The sequence below is a fragment of the Mobula hypostoma genome, chromosome 29 (assembly GCF_963921235.1).
Source record: "Mobula hypostoma chromosome 29, sMobHyp1.1, whole genome shotgun sequence".
Taxonomy (NCBI): Eukaryota; Metazoa; Chordata; class Chondrichthyes; order Myliobatiformes; family Myliobatidae; genus Mobula; species Mobula hypostoma.
The window spans coordinates 25,362,442-25,383,908 of NC_086125.1; the positions used below are offsets into that span (position 1 = coordinate 25,362,442).

At 41.1% G+C, this 21,467-nt stretch overlaps 1 protein-coding gene across 6 annotated transcripts in view; it reads right to left on the reverse strand.

Moving 5' to 3' along the window:
• Positions 1 to 21,467, reverse strand: part of LOC134339362 (dedicator of cytokinesis protein 7-like) — a 223,323-nt gene that overhangs the window by 58,542 nt on the left and 143,314 nt on the right. For all 6 annotated transcript variants that reach the window (XM_063035799.1, XM_063035798.1, XM_063035797.1 and 3 more), the window contains 9 exons: positions 20,719 to 20,858; positions 16,479 to 16,648; positions 15,083 to 15,237; positions 13,287 to 13,469; positions 10,289 to 10,415; positions 9,586 to 9,670; positions 7,831 to 7,927; positions 6,859 to 6,993; positions 2,615 to 2,767 (listed from right to left, as the gene is read on the reverse strand). In XM_063035799.1, coding sequence (XP_062891869.1) covers positions 2,615 to 2,767; positions 6,859 to 6,993; positions 7,831 to 7,927; positions 9,586 to 9,670; positions 10,289 to 10,415; positions 13,287 to 13,469; positions 15,083 to 15,237; positions 16,479 to 16,648; positions 20,719 to 20,858 — 1,245 coding nt within the window. The remainder of the gene's footprint in view (positions 1 to 2,614; positions 2,768 to 6,858; positions 6,994 to 7,830; positions 7,928 to 9,585; positions 9,671 to 10,288; positions 10,416 to 13,286; positions 13,470 to 15,082; positions 15,238 to 16,478; positions 16,649 to 20,718; positions 20,859 to 21,467) is intronic.

Here is a 21,467-nt window from a genome sequence, read left to right on the forward strand (position 1 = left end):
ATTGAGTAAGAGGTTGCTGTTGTGGCACCACTCAGCCAGATTTTCAATCTCCCTCCTATATGTTGATTTGTCACCACCTTTGACTCGGCCTATGACAGTGGTGTTGTCAGCAAACTTAAACACGGCATTGGAGCTGTACTTAGCCACACAATCATAAGTGTAGAGCAAGTAAAGCAGGGGCTTAAGCATACAGCCTTGTGGTGCAACTGTGCTGATGGAGACTGCACAGATGTTGTTGTCAATCCAAACTAACTGGGGTCTGCAAGTGAGGAAATCGAGGATCCAATTGCACAAGAAGCTGTAGTTGATAAAGAGCACCCTGATATATGCAGCTTTGAGGTCCAGATGATCCAGGGTTGAACAATGAAAAATAATAATGAAAACTAAGATGGTAAAGGAATTAACCAGGTATTTCGTATGATGGAAGAAATAAGTAACATTCCAGAAACAGAAGCTGGAAACTGAAAGGGAACAATCTTGGGAAAAACTGGGAAAACAGAAGAAAAACTTGGGAGCAATCCCCAGGGAGAGCAAGAAATCTGAGCCAGTTAGCATAACACTGTCAGAGAAAAATCGTTAGAAACTATTATTAAAGATATGATGGCAGGATACCTAGAAAAATTAAGATAATCAAGCCAAGTTAACATGGTTTTTAAAAAGAAAATCACATTTGATTGCTTGAATTCTTCAAGGGTGTAATGTGTGCTGCACATGAAGGAGAGTCCGCTCACTCACTAAGGTTACTGTGGGAAATGAAGGCTCAGGTTGTAGGAGATAATATATTAGTGGGTGGCCAACAGGAATGTGACAGTAAGCATAAATAATCTTCTGGTTTGTGAGATGCAGCCGGTGGTGTGCTACAGTGATCAGTGCTGGTCCCCAACATGTTGCAATTTATATAAATGACTTCCATGAAGGCATAGAAGATATGGTTGTTAATTTCCCCATCAGCTCAGATCTACGGGGGGGCCGGGGGGGGGGGAATGTGGTTTAAAGGTCATAAGGAAGCTTAAAAAAGTGAAGATACAGAGAGGTTAGAGTGGGCAAGGTCTGACAAATGAAGCACAATATTGGACGATGTGAAATTGTTCATTCAGATTCAGAATCATGTTTATTATCACTGACAGACTGTTTGTTGTGAAATTTGTTGTTTTGCAGCAGTAATACTGTGCAATACATTAAAAGTTACTAGTTACAACATAACAAAAAATAAGTTGTGCAAATAGAGCAAAAAAGTGAGGAAGCATTCATGGATTCATGGTCTGCTCAGAAAACCGATGGGAGAGCAGACGCTCTTCCTAAAACATTGAATGTGCGTCTTCAGGATCCTGATCTCTTCATTGATGGTCGCAATGAGAAGAGGACACGTCCTGGGTGGTGAGGGTCCTTACTGATGGCTGCCATTTTCTTGAGGCATCGGCTATTAAAATATGCTCTTTATGATGGGTGGTGGAGCTGGGAGGAAAATTTTAAAAAAAGCATAAAATCTACATGGTGAGAGATTCCAGAGCGGAGGTGCAGAAAGATATGGATATACTACAGCATGAGTTACAGAAACTTAGGATGCAGGTTCAGTAACTATTTAAGAATGCTAATGGATATGATTATTTATTGCTTGTGAACTGAAGACAGAGTGGAGAGGTTATATTTTAATTTCATAGGGCATTGGCGACACCACATCTGGAACACCGTAAATGCTAGTGAACTGAAGACAGAGTGGAGGGGTTACAGTATATTTTAATTTTATAGCGCATTGGCGACACCACACCACACCTGGAACACTGTATATTGCAATGGTTTTTTTATTTAAGAAAGGGTAGACATGTGTTGAGAACAGTTCAGAGATTGTTTTCTGGACTAATCTCTGGAATGAGTGGCTTGTCTCATGAGGAAAGGTTGGATGGGTAAGGCTTGTATCTGTTGGGAGAATAGAGTGAGTGGGATTTAGCTGAAATACGTAAGATATAGAGGGATTGAGAAATAAGAATGAAAAGATTATGTTTCTCCTTGCTGAAGAATGTACACTCAATGGACAAGTTATTAAGTGGTCTTCTGCTGTTGTAGTCTAGCCACTTCAAGGTTTGATGTGTTGTGCACTCAGAGACCCTGTTCTGCATACCACTGTTGTAATGCATGGTTATTTGAGTTACTGTCACCTTCCTGTTGGCTTGAACCAGTCTGGCCATTCTCCTCTGACCTCTCTCATTAACAAGGTAGCCGCGCCCACAGAACTGCCACTCACTGGATGTTTTCTTTGTCTTTCCACACCATTCTCTGTAAACTCTAAAGACTTGTGTGTGAAAATCCCAGGAGATCAGCAGTTTCTTGAGATACTCAAACCACCCTGTGTATCACTAACAATCATTCCATGGTCAAAGTAACTTAGATCACATTTCTTCCCCAGTCTGTGTTTGGTCTGAACAACAACTGAAACTCTTGACCACGGCTGCATGCTTTTATGCACTGAGTTGTTGCAGACGATTGGTTGATTAGAAACTTATATTAACGTGCAAGTGTACAGGTGTACATAATAAAGTGGCTACTGTGTGTATTTGGATTACTTCTGATGTACTGCTCTTACATGTTCAATATAGAAATGAACTGATATACTTACATTGCCAATCTCAAAGTTCTGCCTCATGAGGAGGTAGAGTGAAGCACTAGCATGTGATCGGATGGTCCCCACGCTGCTGCTGCAGTGTCGCAGGAGTCTCAAACACAGATCAGCACAAAGCTCGGTATCCTCCTCAAACAACATTTCCGGAAACTGCACAAACACATTCAGAAAGCAAGGCAAAGAGGTCACCTCACCACATTCTGATTGACTTGTGTTGGACTGGTGTGTATTTTCTTGTATTTTTCTTGTAGTTTAATTTTCCTATGCTTGTTTGTATTTTTGGATAATCACCTATACTGTATATATGTTCAATGAATTTTACAGTAATTTTGGTACTTCAGTATATTTCTTGAAAATTCATAGTTTTCAGTAGCAGGTGTCACATCACTTGAATCTGGCTATTCTATAGGTTAAGACCATAAGACAAAAGAGAAGTTGGCCATTCGGCCCATCGAGTCTGCTCTGCCATTTTATCATGAGCTGATTCATTCTCCCATTTAGTCCCACTCCCCCACCTTCTCACCATAACCTTTGATGCCCTGGCTACTCAGATACCTATCAATCTCTGCCTTAAATACACCCAATGACTTGACCTCCACTGCCGCCCATGGCAACAAATTCCATAGATTCACCACCCTCTGACTAAAAAAATTTCTTCACATCTCCGTTCTGAATGGGCGCCCTTCAATCCTTAAGTCATGCCCTCTCATACTAGACTCCCCCATCATGGGAAACAACTTTGCCACATCCACTCTGTCCACGCCTTTCAACATTCAAAATATTTCTATGAGGTCCCCCCTCATTCTTCTAACCTCCAGGGAATACAGTCCAAGAGCAGATAAACGTTCCTCATATGTTAATCCCCTCATTCGCGGAATCATTCTAGTGAATCTTCTCTGTACCCTCTCCAACGTCAGCACATCCTTTCTTAAATAAGGAGACCAAAACTGCCCATAGTACTCCAAGTGAGGTCTCACCAGCGCCTTATAGAGCCTCAACATCACATCCCTGCTCCTATACTCTATTCCTCTAGAAATGAATGCCAACATTGCATTCGTCTTCTTCACCACCAACTCAACCTGGAAGGTAACTTTAAGGGTATCCTGCACGAGGACTCCCAAGTCCCGTTGCATCTCAGAACTTTGAATTCTCTCCTCATTTAAATAATGGTCTGCCTGTTTACTTCTTCTGCCAAAGTGCATAACCATACACTTTCCAACATTGTATTTCATTTGCTATTTCTTTGCCCATTCTTCCAATCTATCTAATTCTCTGCAGACACTCTGTTTCCTCAGCACTACCGGCCCCTCCACCTATCTTTGTATCATCAGCAAACTTAGCCACAAAGCCATCTATTCCATAATCCAAATCGTTGATGTACAACGTAAAAAGAAGCGGCCCCAACACGGACCCCTGTGGAACACCACTGGTAACCGGCAGCCAACCAGAATAGGATCCCTTTATTCCCACTGTCTGTTTCCTGCCAATCAGCCAATGCCCTATCCATGTATGTAACTTTCCGGTAATTTCATGGGCTCTTATCTTGTTAAGCAGCCTCATGTGTGGCACCTTGTCAAATTTCCTCAAAAAATTGTAATAGGTTTGTCAGGCAGGATTTTCCTTTCAGGAAACCATGCTGAGTTCTGCCTATCTTGTCATATGCCTCCAGGTACTCCGTAACCTCATCCTTGACAATCGACTCCAACAACTTCCCAACCACCGATATCAAGCTAACAGGTCTATAATTTCCTTTTTGCTTCCGTGCCCCCTTCTTAAATAGCGGAGTGACATTTGCAATCTTCCAGTCCTCCGGAACCATGCCAGAATCTATCGACTTTTGAAAGATCATTGCTAATGCCTCCGCAATCTCCACAGCTACCTCCTTCAGAACACGAGGGTTCATTCCATCTGGTCGGGGAGATTTATCTCCCCTTAGACTATTCAGCTTTCTGAATACCTTCTCTGTCGTAATTGTGACTGCGCACACTTCTCTTCCCTGCCACCCTTGAGTGTCCGGTATACTGCTGCTGTCTTCCTCAGTGAAGACTGATGCAAAATACTCGTTCAGTTCCTCCGCCATCTCCTTATCTCCCATTACAGTTTCTCCAGCATCATTTTCTATCGGTCCTATATCTACTCTAACCTGTTTTTTTACTCTTTATATACTTGAAAAAGTTTTTAATATCCTCTTTGATATTATTTGCTAGCTTCCTTTCATAGTTCATCTTTTCCCTCTTAATGACATTCTTAGTTTACTTCTGTAAGCTTTTAAAAACTTCCCAATCCTCTGTCTTCCCACTAATTTTTGCTTCCTTGTATGCTCTCTCTTTTGCTTTAACTTTGGCTTTGACTTCTCTTGTCAGCCACAGTTGCATCCTTTTTCCATTTGAAAACTTTTTTTTTAAATATATCTGCCTTGCACCTTCCTCACTTCTTGCATAAACTCCAGCCACTGCTGCTCTGCCGTCTTTCCCGCCAGTGTCCTTTTCCAGTCAACTTTGGCCAGTTCCTCTCTCATGCCACTGTAATTTCCTTTACTCCACTGAAATACCTAAAACATCGGATTTTGGCTTCTCTTTTTCAAATTTCACAGTGAACTCAATCATGTTATGCCTCCTAAGGGTTCCTTCATCTCAACCTCTCTAATCACCTCCGGTTCATTACACAATACCCAATCCAGTACAGCTGATCCCCTAGTGGGCTCAACAACAAGCAGTTCTAAAAAGCCATCTCGCAGACATTCTACAAATTCTCTCTCTTGAGGTCCAGTGCCGACCTGATTTTCCCAATCCACTCGCATGTTAAAATCCCCCACAATTATCATAACACTGCCCTTCTGACAAGCCTTTTCTATTTCCTGTTGTAATTTGTAGTCCACATCACTGCAGCTGTTTGGAGGTCTGTACATAACTGCCATCAGGGTCTTTTTACCCCTGCGATTTCTTAGCTCAACCCGTAAAGATTCTGCACCTTCCAATCCTATGTCACCTCTTTCTAATGATTTAGTATCATTTCATACCAATAAAGCCATGCCACCCTCTCTGTCTACCTGCCTATCCTTCCGACACACCGTGTATCCTTGGACGTTCAGCTCCCAGAGACGTGCATCCTTAAGCCACGTCTCAGTGATGGCCACAATATCATACCTGCCAATCTGTAGCTGTACGACAATATCATCCACCTTATTCCTTATGCTCGACGCGCATTTAAGTATAACACCTTAAGTCCAGAATTTGGTACTTTTTGCTTTGATTGCACTGCAACTGATCCCAATGGCCAATTGTTATCACTGGAATTTTGTTATCTTTAGTCTGAGTATAAGATGACCACAGCTACTTTTTCCTTTTTATTTTCTTTGTTCTCATTAGTTCTGCTTTTTTGTTTATGATTTCTGCTCTTGTACCTTCTAATAAAAGATTCAACATTATTTATTGTTATTTTTCAGTGCATGAGCATAAAGGAGAATGAAATTATTGTAATTCCTGATTCAATGCAGCATTAAGAAAAGAACAATAAGCATAAAGAACACAAATGAAAAAAACACAATAAATATAAAAGCAATTGTATGCAACACTGTGTCAAAGAAGTAACTATTCTATTTATAGACTGATTGTACGTACATGAAGTGACATTAGGTGATATGTATATAGTGGTGGTGGGGTGGGGGTGTTGATCAGTCTGACAGCTGGGGGGTTGTAACTGTTTTTGAGCCTAGTAGCCCTGGTGTGGATGCTGCAGAGCCTCTTTCCTGATGGATGGATGATATTCTTCATGGTATTGCTGGTCTTTTTCTGGCAGCTTTCTGTGTCTATGTCCTTGATGGCAGGTAGGCTGGCCACAAAAGTATTAGGATCTAGTGCTTACAATGTTTTAATGCTGGAGTGGGAGATTAATATCAGTGAACTTCAGTGAAAATATTTTACTTGTGCATTTAAAATACACATCCCAAAAATAATCATCTTTTATGAAATAAGTTAATAATTTAGGATTATAAATCATAATACTGAAATCATAGTGCTTCAATGTACAAAGAGCAAATGCATGACAGAGGGTTGCACAGGCGCATGACTACCTATTGGATGAAATTCACTTTGGAACCTGAAGCTTGATCAGAGGTTTCCATGGCACTAGTTGTACATGGCCCCACTGGATCCTGAAGGCAGCTAAATATTGGCACAGACCTAACTTCAAACTTATAGAGCTTAGGTATAAGGTTAATGAAAGTGGGTCATGCTGCTTACCTTGAAGACTAGGGCCCGTTGGGTAGCAAAGCAGTGTTGCAGGAAGAGGGCACTCTGGTTGCAGCCCATGCCATGTAAAATGACCTTCAGCACTCCAGTTAACACACTTTCTTTGGATTCTGTCACCATGACTGTCTGTAAAATGTAAAACATACAATCAATGTGAAAGCAATGCTCAAAATTCTGGAGAAACAGGCTGGTGGATGCTCGTTCTCCTCCCCCAGCTTCTTATTCTGGTTTCTTCCCTCTTCCTTTCCAATACTGATGAAGAGTCTCAGGCCGAAATGTGAACTGTTTATTCCCCTCCATGAATGCTGCCTGACCTGCTGAATTCCTCTAGCATATGTCTGTGTTGCTCTGGATTTCAGCAGAATCTTTTGTGTTTAATCAATGTGAGACACCGTTTCAGTTAAAATTAGGTAGCATCATCCAAACCACAATTTTTTCATTTATTTACATTCAGTTGCAACTGTTTTTATGTAGTTCATTTACATATTATTTACCAATTCCTTATCCCCTTCTCATTATCCCAGCTTATCGCATTTGGTTTTAATCAATTCTCTTGATTCATTCCTGTTCATTCCCTTCCAGGCATCAAGCTTGGCTCCAATCTCAGGTGCTTTACAGCTAAATCTAAAACACCCAACAGTCCAGCTGATTCCCTGCAAACTACAATGCATTCTATCCTAAACTCTAACTGCTTTTGAACTCTAGCACATTTTGGAAATTGCACAGCAGATATACTAATTATTTTCCTTGAAACAGTGAAATGCTGTAACTCCAAAATTGTTTACTTTCAGGTAAGACACGATGACTGATCAGGACATTATAAGACATGAATCAAGGGTTGTTATTTGCTTTATGTTACTCTCATATAACTGCCACATCTCAGACTCTTAATCTGACAATCACAGAAGCTAATCATGGCAAAACTAACCACTTGCTTGGACACCACAAGCTTTAATGCTTTACCTGCACGATGATTTCAAGTGTGTCCAAAATCACAAGGTTAGCTTCAGTAACCAAATTCCCATCCACTAAGGCGTCATGTTCCATTTCAGACTTTGTCCTAAAGAGTATGGGGGAGAGATAGAGAAGGGGGAGGAGTAGAAGGGGTGGGGGGGGGGAGGGAGAAAAAATTTACACCCCATGGTACAGTTGGATAATTCAGGCATATTAATATGGAAACTAAGAAAACATTCTGCTTTATCAAGCCTACTCTTGCTGGTTCCCCATATTCCTTAATGTACATACTCCCAAAGTAACCATCTTCCTTTACATATGGGCTAAGAAAAGCATAGGATGGGGAAACAGTGAAGCAGTGGAACCCCAATGGATGGTCTATTATTGAGATAAAGAAATTGATAAGCTTTGTATTTTTTTCTGTTGGAGTCAAATGTAAGGCAAGAACTTGGCCAGTAGTGAAACGCTGGCATGTAGATTTTGCTTGCACACAAAAGTAACTTGCCTACAGTAGAAGAATTATGGTAGAGGCCAGCAAGGCTTCACTGCATCCACATAAGATGAAACCAATTACTTCATTAGTGAGCCAGGTAAGTTCAAGCCAGTGCATGTTGGACTTGGAATTAGCACAAGCAAATAGGGAAACTATACTGTATGGGAGCTTTTTTTATATTCTTAAAAATACGCACAAAAAATGGACAGAATACAGAAAAAGAAACAAAAATTCTGATATGGAAGGGAACTGTTGGACCTGGTGATATTGATCCAGAGGTTCATCGTCAGTCAAGAATGATGGATAAAACTTGGTGGCTATGGATGTTTTATTAAATGTTACAAGAACAACTCTCTGTACACTCACCACAGTGTGGCTAGGCATAGCTTAAACCTCATCTATAAATTTGCTGATGACACAACTATTAAGAACCCCCTCACCCAAGGCATGCGCTCTTCTAGTTGCTACCATCAAGGAGGTGGTACAGGAGTCTAAAGACACACCCTGAACATTTTAGGAACAGCTTCTTCCCCTCCACCACCAATCTTCTTTTTGGACAATGAACCCATGACTTTTTTCCCCTCTCTTTTTGCACCACTTATTGAATACACACACTTATATTGTAGTGTGTTTTTTTACTATGTATTGCAATGTACTGCTGCCACAAAAAAAAAATCAAGACATATGCCAGTAATATTAAACCTGATTCTGGTTCCAAAGAAAGAAAAAGAACAAAGAAGTTGTGGTTGTCTTATACTAAAAACTAGCTCACACAGATAAATGAGATTCTATTGATAGGATGTAACCTATGAAACCATCAGGTTCAGTGGCATGGCATAGGCTGCAGAGAAGCTTCTAGAAAAAGGCAGAATTAGCTATAACCCAATTACTGAAAGTTCACTGAACAATTACACACATACAGGTGATTATATAAAATTGTAAGCAAGCATAGGAAAGACAACTACAAGGAAAAATAACAATTCTACACCCTAATCCAACAGAATCATGGCCAATGTTTCATAGACAATACCTGATCCCACCATTTTCTGTTTTTGTTTCTGATTTTGAGGATCTGCACTTTGCATTTTCATTGGAGTTGTTGAGCAAGATAATGAGGAAGTATTCAGGGAATTGGAAGGTCAAGGGTAATGTGCTTGTTCTGCCTTCCATTTATTGTTAGTAATTACCAATCCCTTTTCGCTCTATCATTCTTCTTCATTATTCAAAAGCTTCAGAGCTCAACAACTAAATCTGTCGAAGTAGGCACTTACTTGTCAACCTTATCCGTATTTTGCCTCCAGTGAGTGATGTTCTTCCTCCAGCGGACATTCTCTTGGCTTCCATAAGGGCTTCTCTCTACATCAGGTTGGAAAATAAATGATTTGGACCAATTGCAACAGAGTCCTCTCGCTATTAATCAGGAGCAGAACAGAATCAATTTGTTTGAAATGGGGGGGTTATGAACTAACTGTAACAGTTATGGTGGTGTTTATTTTCATCCATTCCACCAGTTTAAGTAACCTCAGTATTTTCTACAAATTTTGACTCTGATCCCTGGCTGACAAGCTAAATTTGGGCTCTGTTGGAACTGGTAGGGGCTTGATAGTCTCTTCCAAGTTCCTGTAATGACATTGCATGCAATGAAAGCTGCTGCCCATGACTTTGATAACAAACACCAATCCAATCAATGCTCAGTGAATAAAGATAATGACCAGTACATTTCCAGTTTCAAATCATAATATCAAATAAACTGGCACCAATCTGCATTCAGGTGGCACCAATGTATATCCAGCTTCAACACCTTCTTTCCATTAGTTTTCGGTAGTCAAGCACAATTCAGTATCAGCACGATGGATACGGGATAAGCAGGCAATGACTATTTCTGGAAGTGGATGAGTGCATGCATTAAATGAATAACCCCACAGTTCAGCCCCATTCTACAAGGTGTAGGCATAGGAACCGCTTTTGCCATACCTCGACTGCGCCGTACCATCTCCTGTCGTGCACCTACAGTGCCAAGAATGGCCTCTTCCAGCCGAGCTTTCATGTCTTGAGATTTCTTAAATGTCAGGCTATTAATCCGTTCAAAAGCTTTTTTACCCTGAAACCAACAAATCAATCATCTCATGAACACCTTAATAGCAACTGTAGGGCTTCCTTAATTCCTGGTTTATTCTTGCCTTATTTAATTTGAAGAACTGGAGGAACAAGGGGGCAACAGCGTGATTATTAGCTACTGTAAACTGTTCAATTCTGCTTTTAGGTTTTCAAAAAGTTTTACAATCACATGATTGAATACAGTGGATTCCAGTTCTTTGGGACTCATTGGGACCAGTACGTTTTGTCTCAATTAAGCTACTGCACCAATTAGCCAAAGCTTGTTGGAAATAGTTATAAAAAAGACAAACTACTGTTAACTGAGTATTGAATTATGTATTTAAATGAAAAACAGAATAAATTAGAAGACTCTCAAAGCAACTAAAACTGTGTACTAGTTCCTAATTGTTCTCAATGGAGGAATTAAATCAGAGACTTGTTCTTTTGATTGACAGTAGATGAACAAAATCAGTGCAGATAGTGTACTGCCTTCAAATAGTGCTTTCAACGACTGCATCCACAAATATTCATTTTAATTGTAATATTCAATTTGCTTGTCGATATCTTCAATTTTTTTGTAATTCCTACCTTGCTGAAGTAGTGAAACGATTTCATTTTCACTCCCAGCTATTTCCAGCATTCTTGGAACTGAATGCCCGAATGCATAGAACCACAATGTGCAAAACAGTTCTGAATTGTTTTATTGTTTATTACTCGGCAACTATCAGTGACAAAAATCACTGCTTTTTTAAAATAAATACGCAAGAGATGGCAACTGTTCTAAGCACGGTGTAGTGTCTAATGACCACAAAACATGCATGCTACTAATTCTAGTTAGAAATTGTTCAGCTAGAGAAGGCAGGAGAATGAGGTTGAGAGGGATAATAAATCAGCCATGACATAATGGTGGAGCAGATTCAACTCCTGATTCTGCTCCTTTGTCTTAAGGTCTTTATTTTTTGTCAAATATCTTTCATGAAAGTGCATTTTATTCAGTATCACAGATTTCCTGATAGCAAACTGTGAATTCTGTAAGGGTGAATTTCTGTTACTTGAACTTCTGTAGCATGGAAGGGTCATCTGTATTTAATATAGACTACTCAATATAAAACTTCAGAATGAGAATCAGGTTTATTATCACTAGCATGTCATGAAATTTTTGTTCCTTTGAGGCTGCAGCACAGTGTAATATATGAAATATACAATAAATGACAATAAGAAATAAATACAAAAATTAAATTAGTGCAAAAAGAGAACAGAAATACTAAGTTAGTGTTCATGGGCTCCACAACTTTTGTTGAAATTTGAAAATGGGGGACACGTTTGATCACAGCAGCTTCTTTGGGGTGTCAACCAAAGCTATTATTGTCCTTTTTAAACGTAATTTTTACAATTTTAAGACCCTGATGGACATTAAGAACTTAAAGTACTGAAGGTCTACTTGGTGCAGATTGTGCTGCTGTCTGCGTCAGAGAAGCGTTGAAGGAGTCGGTGTGCTAAGAAGGTGTGCAGCGAGTGGTCATTTTAGTTCCTTTTCTTGTGTTTGCAAGACCCTGTTGAACATTGTCAATGTGGAATACCACAAGCCCAGTTCATTGACTTGTTAAGGGATGGTGGGGGAGCTGCATGGCTTCCGTCGTAACAAGGACTAGGTTTCATTTCACGGTATTGTCCATGTACAGCCGCCCAAGAGGGAGGCGTTGGAGTTGGCGTGCTTCACTGGAGGCGGTGTATCGCGGCGTCAAAGCTGGAGTCAGTGCCGACCCTCAGTGTTCGCTTCGCAGAAGACAAGATGTATTGCTGTCGACTGCAGATTTCTGCAACATTCATGGACTCAGGGGTTGGACTATATTTTTTTTGTGCGACTGTATTTTATTGATATCTTATTTGTGCTTGTACCTTAAATGTTCTTGCTATCTTATATGTGCTGTACGTGACTGTGGGTAACTGCATGTTGCACCTTGGCCGTGGAGTAATGCTGTTTTGTTTGGCTGTATTCGTATACGATTAAATGACAATTAAGCTTGAACTTTTGTGTGATTCCTCCCCCCCCATCATAATAATACCACTTGTATATTCTTTCTTGTAGACTCATACGCAGCTGCTTCTGTTGCCTTTTCATTGGGGACACCACATTGTGGAAATTGCAGCAAAGCAAGGGTTAAAATGGTGTGCTAACAGAATAGAGCACAGACACTTTGTACTGCTTTACTACTTCTTGAAGTTCACTAAGACAACAGTCAAGATAAAAAGCTGACAGTGGGCAGAGATCGTGCAGTCACCCAGGCTGAACATGCCCCTTGAACGTCTAACTCTTGTACAGTCTTTCTGTTCAAGCCAGGGAACCAAGGTCACGGAGCACAAAGATGCAACTGAAGGATCCTCGGCAACACTTACTGTTGGACAGTTATTTTACTAATTTTCAAGTATTATTAACCTTTAACATACAGATTTAAATGTGTTTTAACACCTGAAATATGTGTTATGATTGGTACTTAAATAAGCAAATGACGGGATTCTGAATGTACAAAGTTTCTGTTGAATTAATATTTGAATACAACTATCACTGTATAAAAATAGCAATTCTTTGTTCAAACATCAGGAGAGTTTGTTGACAACTGCTCTAAAATTTGTTCTCCTCATGCACGAGTAAATAAAGTGTGACTGAGGAACTAGTGCAAGTTGCCGAAGTCCAGTTAAACAAAAATGCAAGTTAGAGAATTTCCAGCCTCTTACTCAGCAAGACTCCCAGGGGCAAAAAACAAATACACCACCACAACTTTATGGATCACCAATCAGACCACCCAATTAAAAGTGGTTACTGAAAATGAGTTGTAAGAACAGACACTCCTGTCCCTGAAACTCAAGAGTTTACCTTGTATTCGAAGCACGATATGCATAGGTATAAGAGGTCTAATAGACGGTTCAGCTGGAATACCGAGAGGTCTGTGAACCACTTCTGCAGGATCTCCTCGTCTGCATTCTTCAGGACCCAGAGGAAACAGATGAGAAGGATGCGACTTGACTCTGCCGATAGTGTGGCATATTGCCGGCTGGGCTGCAAAGGCACAGAATCTGCATTACAATATATCCACGTTCAGGAAGGATGTCTGCAGCTGGACAACAAAGTGTCCCATAGAGCTGAATGAATCAGTTTCCCTACGTGATTACTAATTACTATACAAACCCATGTAATCTTGATAAAACTAAAAACAGTTATTTAAAATAATTTTCTCACCTCTAAGTAGAAATAAGTGGTACAAACTACAATCATTGTGTGGTTTGGCAGCACAGCAAGTGTTTTTATTGGCACAATTTGTCAAGAGATGTAAAGGGCACAAGACAATATAAATAAGGTGACTCATTTGGTGATGCGTCTGGAAAACCAACTTATAAAATCCAGCTGGCTATCAATTGATTTTGATTTAACTTCACTCTCCTGTAAGTCCATTCCATTTGCTAAATACTAATGAAATTCCTACTATAGTTGAAAACATATTTTAAAGGTTTACCTAAGAAGAGTGTTTACCTTTTTTTCTAGAATAATTCAAGCAAATTATTAAAAATCACTGTCATAGGGAGTTGATCAAGAAGCCTGTAGGTGCTTTCAACAGGGGAATGACACTTGGAGGGAATAAAAAGTGCATGGGTGGAGGAAGTGAAATTTAATGCTTTTTCCCCCCCCAATGTATTTATTTACAATTTGTACTTCCACGTTTTTAAAACAGTCCCTAGCATGTATTTGTTGCTGAAGCAGGGCCAACCTGACCTTGATGTTAAATGCCTGGTCAAATTTACTGGAAAAACAAGTCACTGATATCCCAAGGTTGGGCAGAAATACCAGAGCTATCTATGGTAATGATCCAGTAATCACTCAAAGAGATTATAGAACACAGAACATCATACCCTTGGGCCCACGATGTTGTGCTGACCTTTTAACCAAATCCAACATCAATCTGACATAACCCTCCATTTTTCTATCATCCTTGTGCCCATCTAAAAGTTTCTTAAATGCCCCCAATGTATCTGCCTCTACTACCACCCATGGAATCACTTTCCACTCACCACCTACTCTCTGGGTGTAAAAAACCTACCTTTCTTACTCCCCCGCATTTTCCTTCAACCACTTATGTGCCCTATTAGCCACCTCTGCCCTGGGATAAAGGTGCTGGGTGTCCGCTCTATCAATGCCTCTTATTCCCCACCACCAGACTTCTGAATGGGCAATGAACCCATGAACACTTTCTCAGTATTTTTCCCCTCTCTTTTTGTACTAATTTAATATATACTTCTTTTTTAAATTAATAGCTTTCATAACCATGTTTTGGCAATGTACTGCTGCCACATAACAACAAATTTCATAATCTATGCCTGTGATATTAAACCTGATTCTGATATTTCCAACAGTGGGGGAGTCTAGGATCAGAGGGCACAGCCTCAGAATACAAGGAATTCCCTTTAGAACTGTGATGAGAAGGAATTTCTTTAGCCAGATGGTGAATCTGTAGAACTGGGTGTCCAAATAACTAAGGGATCACACAGTTTATTATTTTCTTGCATTTATCTATCATAAAAATGGCAGTTCTCTGTTATGAATTAACTGATTAAAACAAACAAATCAACCAATATTGCTGAACAAACTCATTCTGTCATCACCATTTGGTATCCTACCACAACAGGGAGCTGGAAAGGGGCGTTTCTGTTTGGATGGGGCACAGGTGATCCTGCTATTGCCATGGCAATGGTCTGACTGATCATGCTGCTGTTCTCGTTGTCCACTTCGTCCATCATTGAAGCTGTCAGTCGTCCCTTCTGGTTGCCATTTTCTGTTGAGGAACAGAAGCAGCGAGTACTTGCGATGAGGTAAAGTCAATTCTTCCAGTGATCACAGTACACTTTCTGTCATATTACCACAGCATTCTGGGATTACTAGGATCACATTTATGGTTAAGAATCACAATTTCTGACATTGTAATACCTCAAACTACTTACAAGAATGCCTATTCCCACATATTTGAATCACATTTCTACATTTTGTTGTACTTCTTCCTTTGAAACTCTATTGTCTTTTCCCCTCATCTCCCTCCTTCACAAGCTTGTTTCAAATTCCAGTGAATTGTTCGTCGTATGCCTGAAGGCTGGTTTCAAATTCTCCCAGTGCCTTGACTTTCTCGAATCCTCTAAACTCCTCCAGCTCCACAGTCCTCTGACTTCTATGCTCCTCTGATTCTAAATTCTTGAGTGTGAACCAGGGCCTAAATTCTGAAATTACATCCCTAGATCTTTCAAGGGTTCTTCTTTCTCAAGGCATTCCCTAAAATCTATCTCTGGCCAATCTTTTCTTCTCTTGATATGTCAGTGTCAAACTTTACTTGGTAATATTGCTGCAAGTAGTCTCAGCCTGTTTCACAGAACTATATTGTATATGCTATAAATGAATGGCACAGTAGCATTGCCAAAACTATATAGCACCAGAGGTTATGGATAAATTCCTGCTGCTGTCCTCAAGGAACTTGTACGTTCTCCCCATGACCATGTGGGTTTCCGCTGGGTGCTCCAGTTTCCTCCCACATACTAAAGATCAAGATCCAAGTTTATTTGTCACATGTATGTCGAAACATTCAGTGAAATGCACTGTTTGCATTAATGACCAAGACACCCAGGAGTGTGTTGGGGGTTACCTTCAAGTGATGCTATACAATCCGATGCCAACATAGCATGCCCAATGTAACACATACAGGTTAAGGTTAGTAAGTTGTGGGCTTACTATGTTGGTGCTGGAAGCAGCGTGGCACTTGCAGGCTTCCCCTAGCACATCCTCAGACTGTGTTGGTCGTTGACACAAACGACACATTTCATTGTATGTTTCAATGTACCTGTGAAAAATAAAGCTAATCTTCTAATCTGCAATTGTCACTTCTGCTCTAAGCATTGTGTTCACTTTCAGCAAACAGAGTGGGACATCAAATCCTCACAGCACTGTGCTTCAACATACTGAATCTTCAACTATGGTTGTGATCACTGAGCAACGTGGCAAAAGAACACAAGTTTGTGCACATTTCCTTACCCGTGAAGTCATACAGCTGAGGCAGGGTGTCCATCACGATGCCAATTAGAGGAAAATAGAGCTTTGCAACATGAGCTTTTACCTCACAATCAGTGTACCGAGGGTCTGCGTCATGACTACACAATAGGTTGTGGATTGCACCAATTGCCTTCTTGTGCAGAAAGAATAAGCTGGGGGATAAAACAACACACACATGCACAAAAGGGTCAAAGTTCAAATTCTAAGTAAATTTATTATCAAAGTACGTACATGTCACCAAATACTCCCTTGAGAATCATTTTCTTACAGGCATTCACAGTAGACAGAGAAATATAATAGAATCAATGAAAAACTACACAGAAACAAATGATGTGCAAAAGAAGACAAACTTCAAATTATTAAAAAAGTAGGTATATAAATCATACTGAGAACATGAGTTGTAGAGTCTTCGAGAGGGAGTCCCCCCCCTTCAGTCCCTTTGAAGGGGAGAGGCTGGGAGGGGATGGATGGGTGTGGGTGGAAGGGACTGGGGAAGGGACGGACTTATTGGCTGTGGAATCAGTTTGAAGTTGAGGTGAGTGAAGTTATCCACACTGATTCAGGAGCCTGATAGTTGACGAATAAGAACTGATCTTAAATCTGGGACATGGGACTCGTCTTTTGTACCTCCTTCCCAATGGCAGTAGCGAGAAGAGAGCAAGGGCTAGATGCTGAGAGTTCTTAATGGAGGAAAACAAATCCACCTACCTCAACACTTTAACAGGTAATTGACAAAGACTTGCAGAGGCTTTCTATAATAGAGGGCTTGTGTCATTTTTGTAATGGGCCCAACTCCCTGCCTCGTATCTGCAGGGACTTCAGGTTTCATCCTGATTTGGGTGCTAGCCATGTATCTGCATCTTCTTCCATGACTGCGTGGGTTTCCTCTGGATGCTCCATTTCCCTCCACACCCCAAAGACGTACTGGTAGGTTATTTCGTTAATGTAAATTGCCCCTTATTGTAGGTTAATATTAAACAGAATCAAAAGGAAGCTGATGGGAATGTTTGAAAGAGCAAGTTTTTCAAGTATGGTGGGCATGCTATGTTGGCCCTGAAATGCGTGGTGACTCTTGCGGCTGCCACCAGCACACCTTTAGATTGTGTTGGTTGTTAATGCAAACAATGCATTTCACTCTATGTTTCAATGCACATAAGATAAATCTGAATCTGAAGCTTGAGTATCAAGAAATAAAGGCATGTGGGATTGATCCATGGCAGTTGGCGTGAACTCACTGGCCTTCTGTTTAAGTACAAAAGCTCTCACTGCAGATACCATACTGAGTTTCAGAGGCTCGTACATGAATATGCAGAGAATGGAGGGATATGGACAATGTGCAGGCAGAGGCGATTAGTGTAATCAGACATTAGTTTAATTAGTTTGGCAACACATCGTGGGCCTAAGAGCTTGTTCATATGCTGTGTTGTTCAATGTTTTAGTACAAGTGTAAGACCCAGCATATGGTAGAAAGCATTGCAGATTTACATTTGTTGTACTATTTAACAATGCAAACATATTGTGTCAATAGTATCCCACGAACAGTAACAAAATTAATGTACTGTTCCTGTTTTGAAAATAAAGCCAGCCACAAGACAAGTTCAAAACAAACTGATTAGATTTCCAAATGAATTTAGGAGGATGATGGCGCCTAACGGCGACTCTCTTGCTTGCATCTTCGGATACAGCTTTATTTCTATCTTTAATATCTCTATTTTTCCCTTTCAGGGTTCTTTCGTAGACCCTGACTGGTGTTACACGCTGACTTCGGTTCTTTGCAGGAATGGGACCCACTCTCGGGGTCTCACAACCAGCCGCTATTTGATATACCAAAGATGCAGTCTAGAAGACTAGCGCGCCTTCAGGGTTCCAGGATTTCATGGCTCTGGAAACAGGCGAACTCGAGGTTGATGCTTCCACAGGAAACTGGTGTGTTGTGGGAGTACCCAGAGGATCAAAAGCAGCAAGCAGGTTGTGCGCCCAGAGACCTGAGTTCTTTAAGCACAGAGGTTGGAAAAAGCAACGCAACAGACTTTTAACATCGTAAATCAGCAAGTTGTTTGTTATGTCCTCCCTCTCGCAGTGAAATGGGGACACCTCATTTTCCCTCATGAGGGAGGAGGAGGGAGGGGAGAGGGGGGAGAGGGGGAGAGAGGGAGAGGGAGAGAGGGAGAGAGGGAGAGAGGGAGACTGTGGTATGTCAAATTATCGGATATACAAGTAGTCTTTGGGGTACTGCAAGTCTGTGTCTTTATTGATGCTTTGCTGCACGCTTGAGCGCTTGTTGGGGGGTGCTGATGCTTTTTTTGCTGGTGGGGAGGGGGTATCGTCGCTTTGCTGCTCATGCGTGGGTGGGGGGAGCTGGGGGGTGCTTTGGGGTTCTAACATTTAACTGTCTTTCATTCTTTGGGACACTCCTGTTTTCATGGATGGTTGCGAAGAAAAAGAATTTCAGGATGTATATTCTATACATTTCTCTGACATTAAAAGTACCTTGAAACTTTTGAAGTGGTTTGAGAATTAACCTGGGAATGAAAAGGTTGATGTATGAGGAGCATTTGATGGCTCTGGGCCTGGACTCAGTGGAGTTTAGAACAATGAGGGGGATCTCATTGAAAACTACTGAATATTAAAAGGTCTAGATAGATAGAGTGGACTTGGAGAAGATTCCACGTCTGTGATCTTCCCTGCTGGGAGACCATAGTCAATGAAATCGGAAATATCTTCTCATGCTGACAGTCAACACCAGCTCACCTTAAAGATGCACGCTTATCCACCACTTTACTCTCTCTACACCCATGACTGTGTGGCTAGGCATAGTTCAAACACCATCTATAAATTTGCTGATGACACAACTATTGCTGGCAGAATCTCAGCTGGTAATGAGGTGGTGTACAGGAGTGAGATAGATCAGCTGATTGAGTGGTATCACAGCAACAACCTTGCTCTCAACATCCAAGGAATTGATTGGGGACTTCACGAAGGGAAATTTGAGCGAGTACACACCAGTTCTCATCAAGGGATCAGAAGTGGAAAGGGTGAGCAGTTTCAAGTTCCTGGGAGTCAGTAACTCTGAGGATCTAACCTGGACCGAACATATTGATGTAATTATAAAAGCGGCACAACAGCGGCTACATTTCATTAGGAATTTAAGGAAAATTGATTTGTCACCAAAGACTTGCAAATTTCTACAGATGTACCGTAGAGAGCATTCTAACTGGCTGCACCACCATCTGATACGGAGAGAACACTGCACACGATTGGAAAAAGCTGCAGAAAGTTGTAAACTCTGCCAACTCCATCATGGGCACTAGCTACCCCAGCATCCAGGACATCTTCAAAAGACAAAGCCTCAAAAAGGCAGCAGTCAGCATTAAGAACTCCCATCACCCAGGAAATGCCCTCTTCTCATTGCTATCATCAAGGTGGTTGTACAGGAGCCTGAAGACACACACTCAACATTTCTTCTTCTTCTTCCCCACCACCATCAGATTTCTGAACCCGTGAACACCTTCTCAGTATTTTTCCCCTCTCTTTTTGCACTAATTTTATACTTCATTTTTAAATTAATAGTTTTTTATTACTATGTTTTGCAACATACTGCTGCCACATAACAACAAATTTCACAATCTATGCCTGTGATATTAAACCTGATTCTGATATTTCCAACAGTGGGGGAGTCTAGGATCAGAGGGTACAGCCTCACAATATAAGGAATTCCCTTTAGAACTGAGATGAGAAGGAATTTCTTTAGCCAGATGGTGAATCTGTGGAATCCATTGGCACAGATGGCTGTGGAAGATGAGTCACTGGGTATATTTAAAGTGGAAATTGATAGTTTCTTGATTAGTAAGGGTGTCAAAGCCTATGGAGAGAGGGGAGAAGGCAGGAGAATAGGTTTGAGAGAGAAGATAAATCAGCCATTATCAAATGGTGGAGCAAACTTGATGGGCTAAATAGCCTAATTCTGTTTTTATCTCTTATGGAGGTGCACAAAGACAAGCCTTGATCCAATCCTGCCCTCACTGCTGCTGGGCAAAGAGTTGGGAACTGCATCCTGAACTATATTTTGATCCTTACTTGCAAATAATCCTAACCATCTAACCACAACTGAATAAAAAGCACCAACAACAGGGCTGAAAAGGGACACCAAAGTGAGTCTGTATCTCTGCATAATTAGCACTTGCTTCACTGTTTTCAGTAACTGAGAATTAGATGCTTTTACCCTTCGACATCCGGTTCCAGAATCAAGGCTAGCTCCGTCAATAGCAACCCAACCAGAAAGTGCTGCTGTCGAAAAGGCACCGACATCTCAAACATATTGGCTATCTTCTGATCCTGAATGAGTGTGGAAAAGCCAGAACTCTGAAAAATAAAGCGCAGTGTCTTTGTCAGCAGCAAATTAGAGTTCACAAACTCCCAGTGTCTCACATGACAGTACTAATTTCTCAGATTTATTTAATTATTTAGAGATACAATGCAGAACAGGCCCTTCTGGCTGCAGAGCAACTCACCTATTTAACAATAGCTTAATCACAAAAGAATTTACAATAACCAATTAACATATTAACTGGTACATTTTTGGACTCTGTGTGTCTGTGGGGGGGGGTATTTGCTCTCAGGGTGCGTGTGAAGCGTCTAGTGCAGTAGTGTAGTAGTACTTGTAGTTAGTGCATGCAGCATGCCACATAGTGCTCGGTTTGCTACTCTCTGCTTACAGCTATTGCTGCTGGCTAGCCTTCTTCATAGAGGGTGAAAAGAGGAGCCGAGTGTGTAAGCCTCCTCCTGCCAGTACAGAGCCTCCCCACCACCAAGACTCCTGCAGTGCCTCCTCGGCGCCCAGGCTAAACTACAGGGGATATCGGAGCAGCGGTGGGCCCCAGAGATGTGGCGTGCAGGCCCACCAACGTGTGGACACGCTCTGGTACTCGTCAACCACTGTCCCAGCTATGGGCAAATAGCCCCACTGCCTTG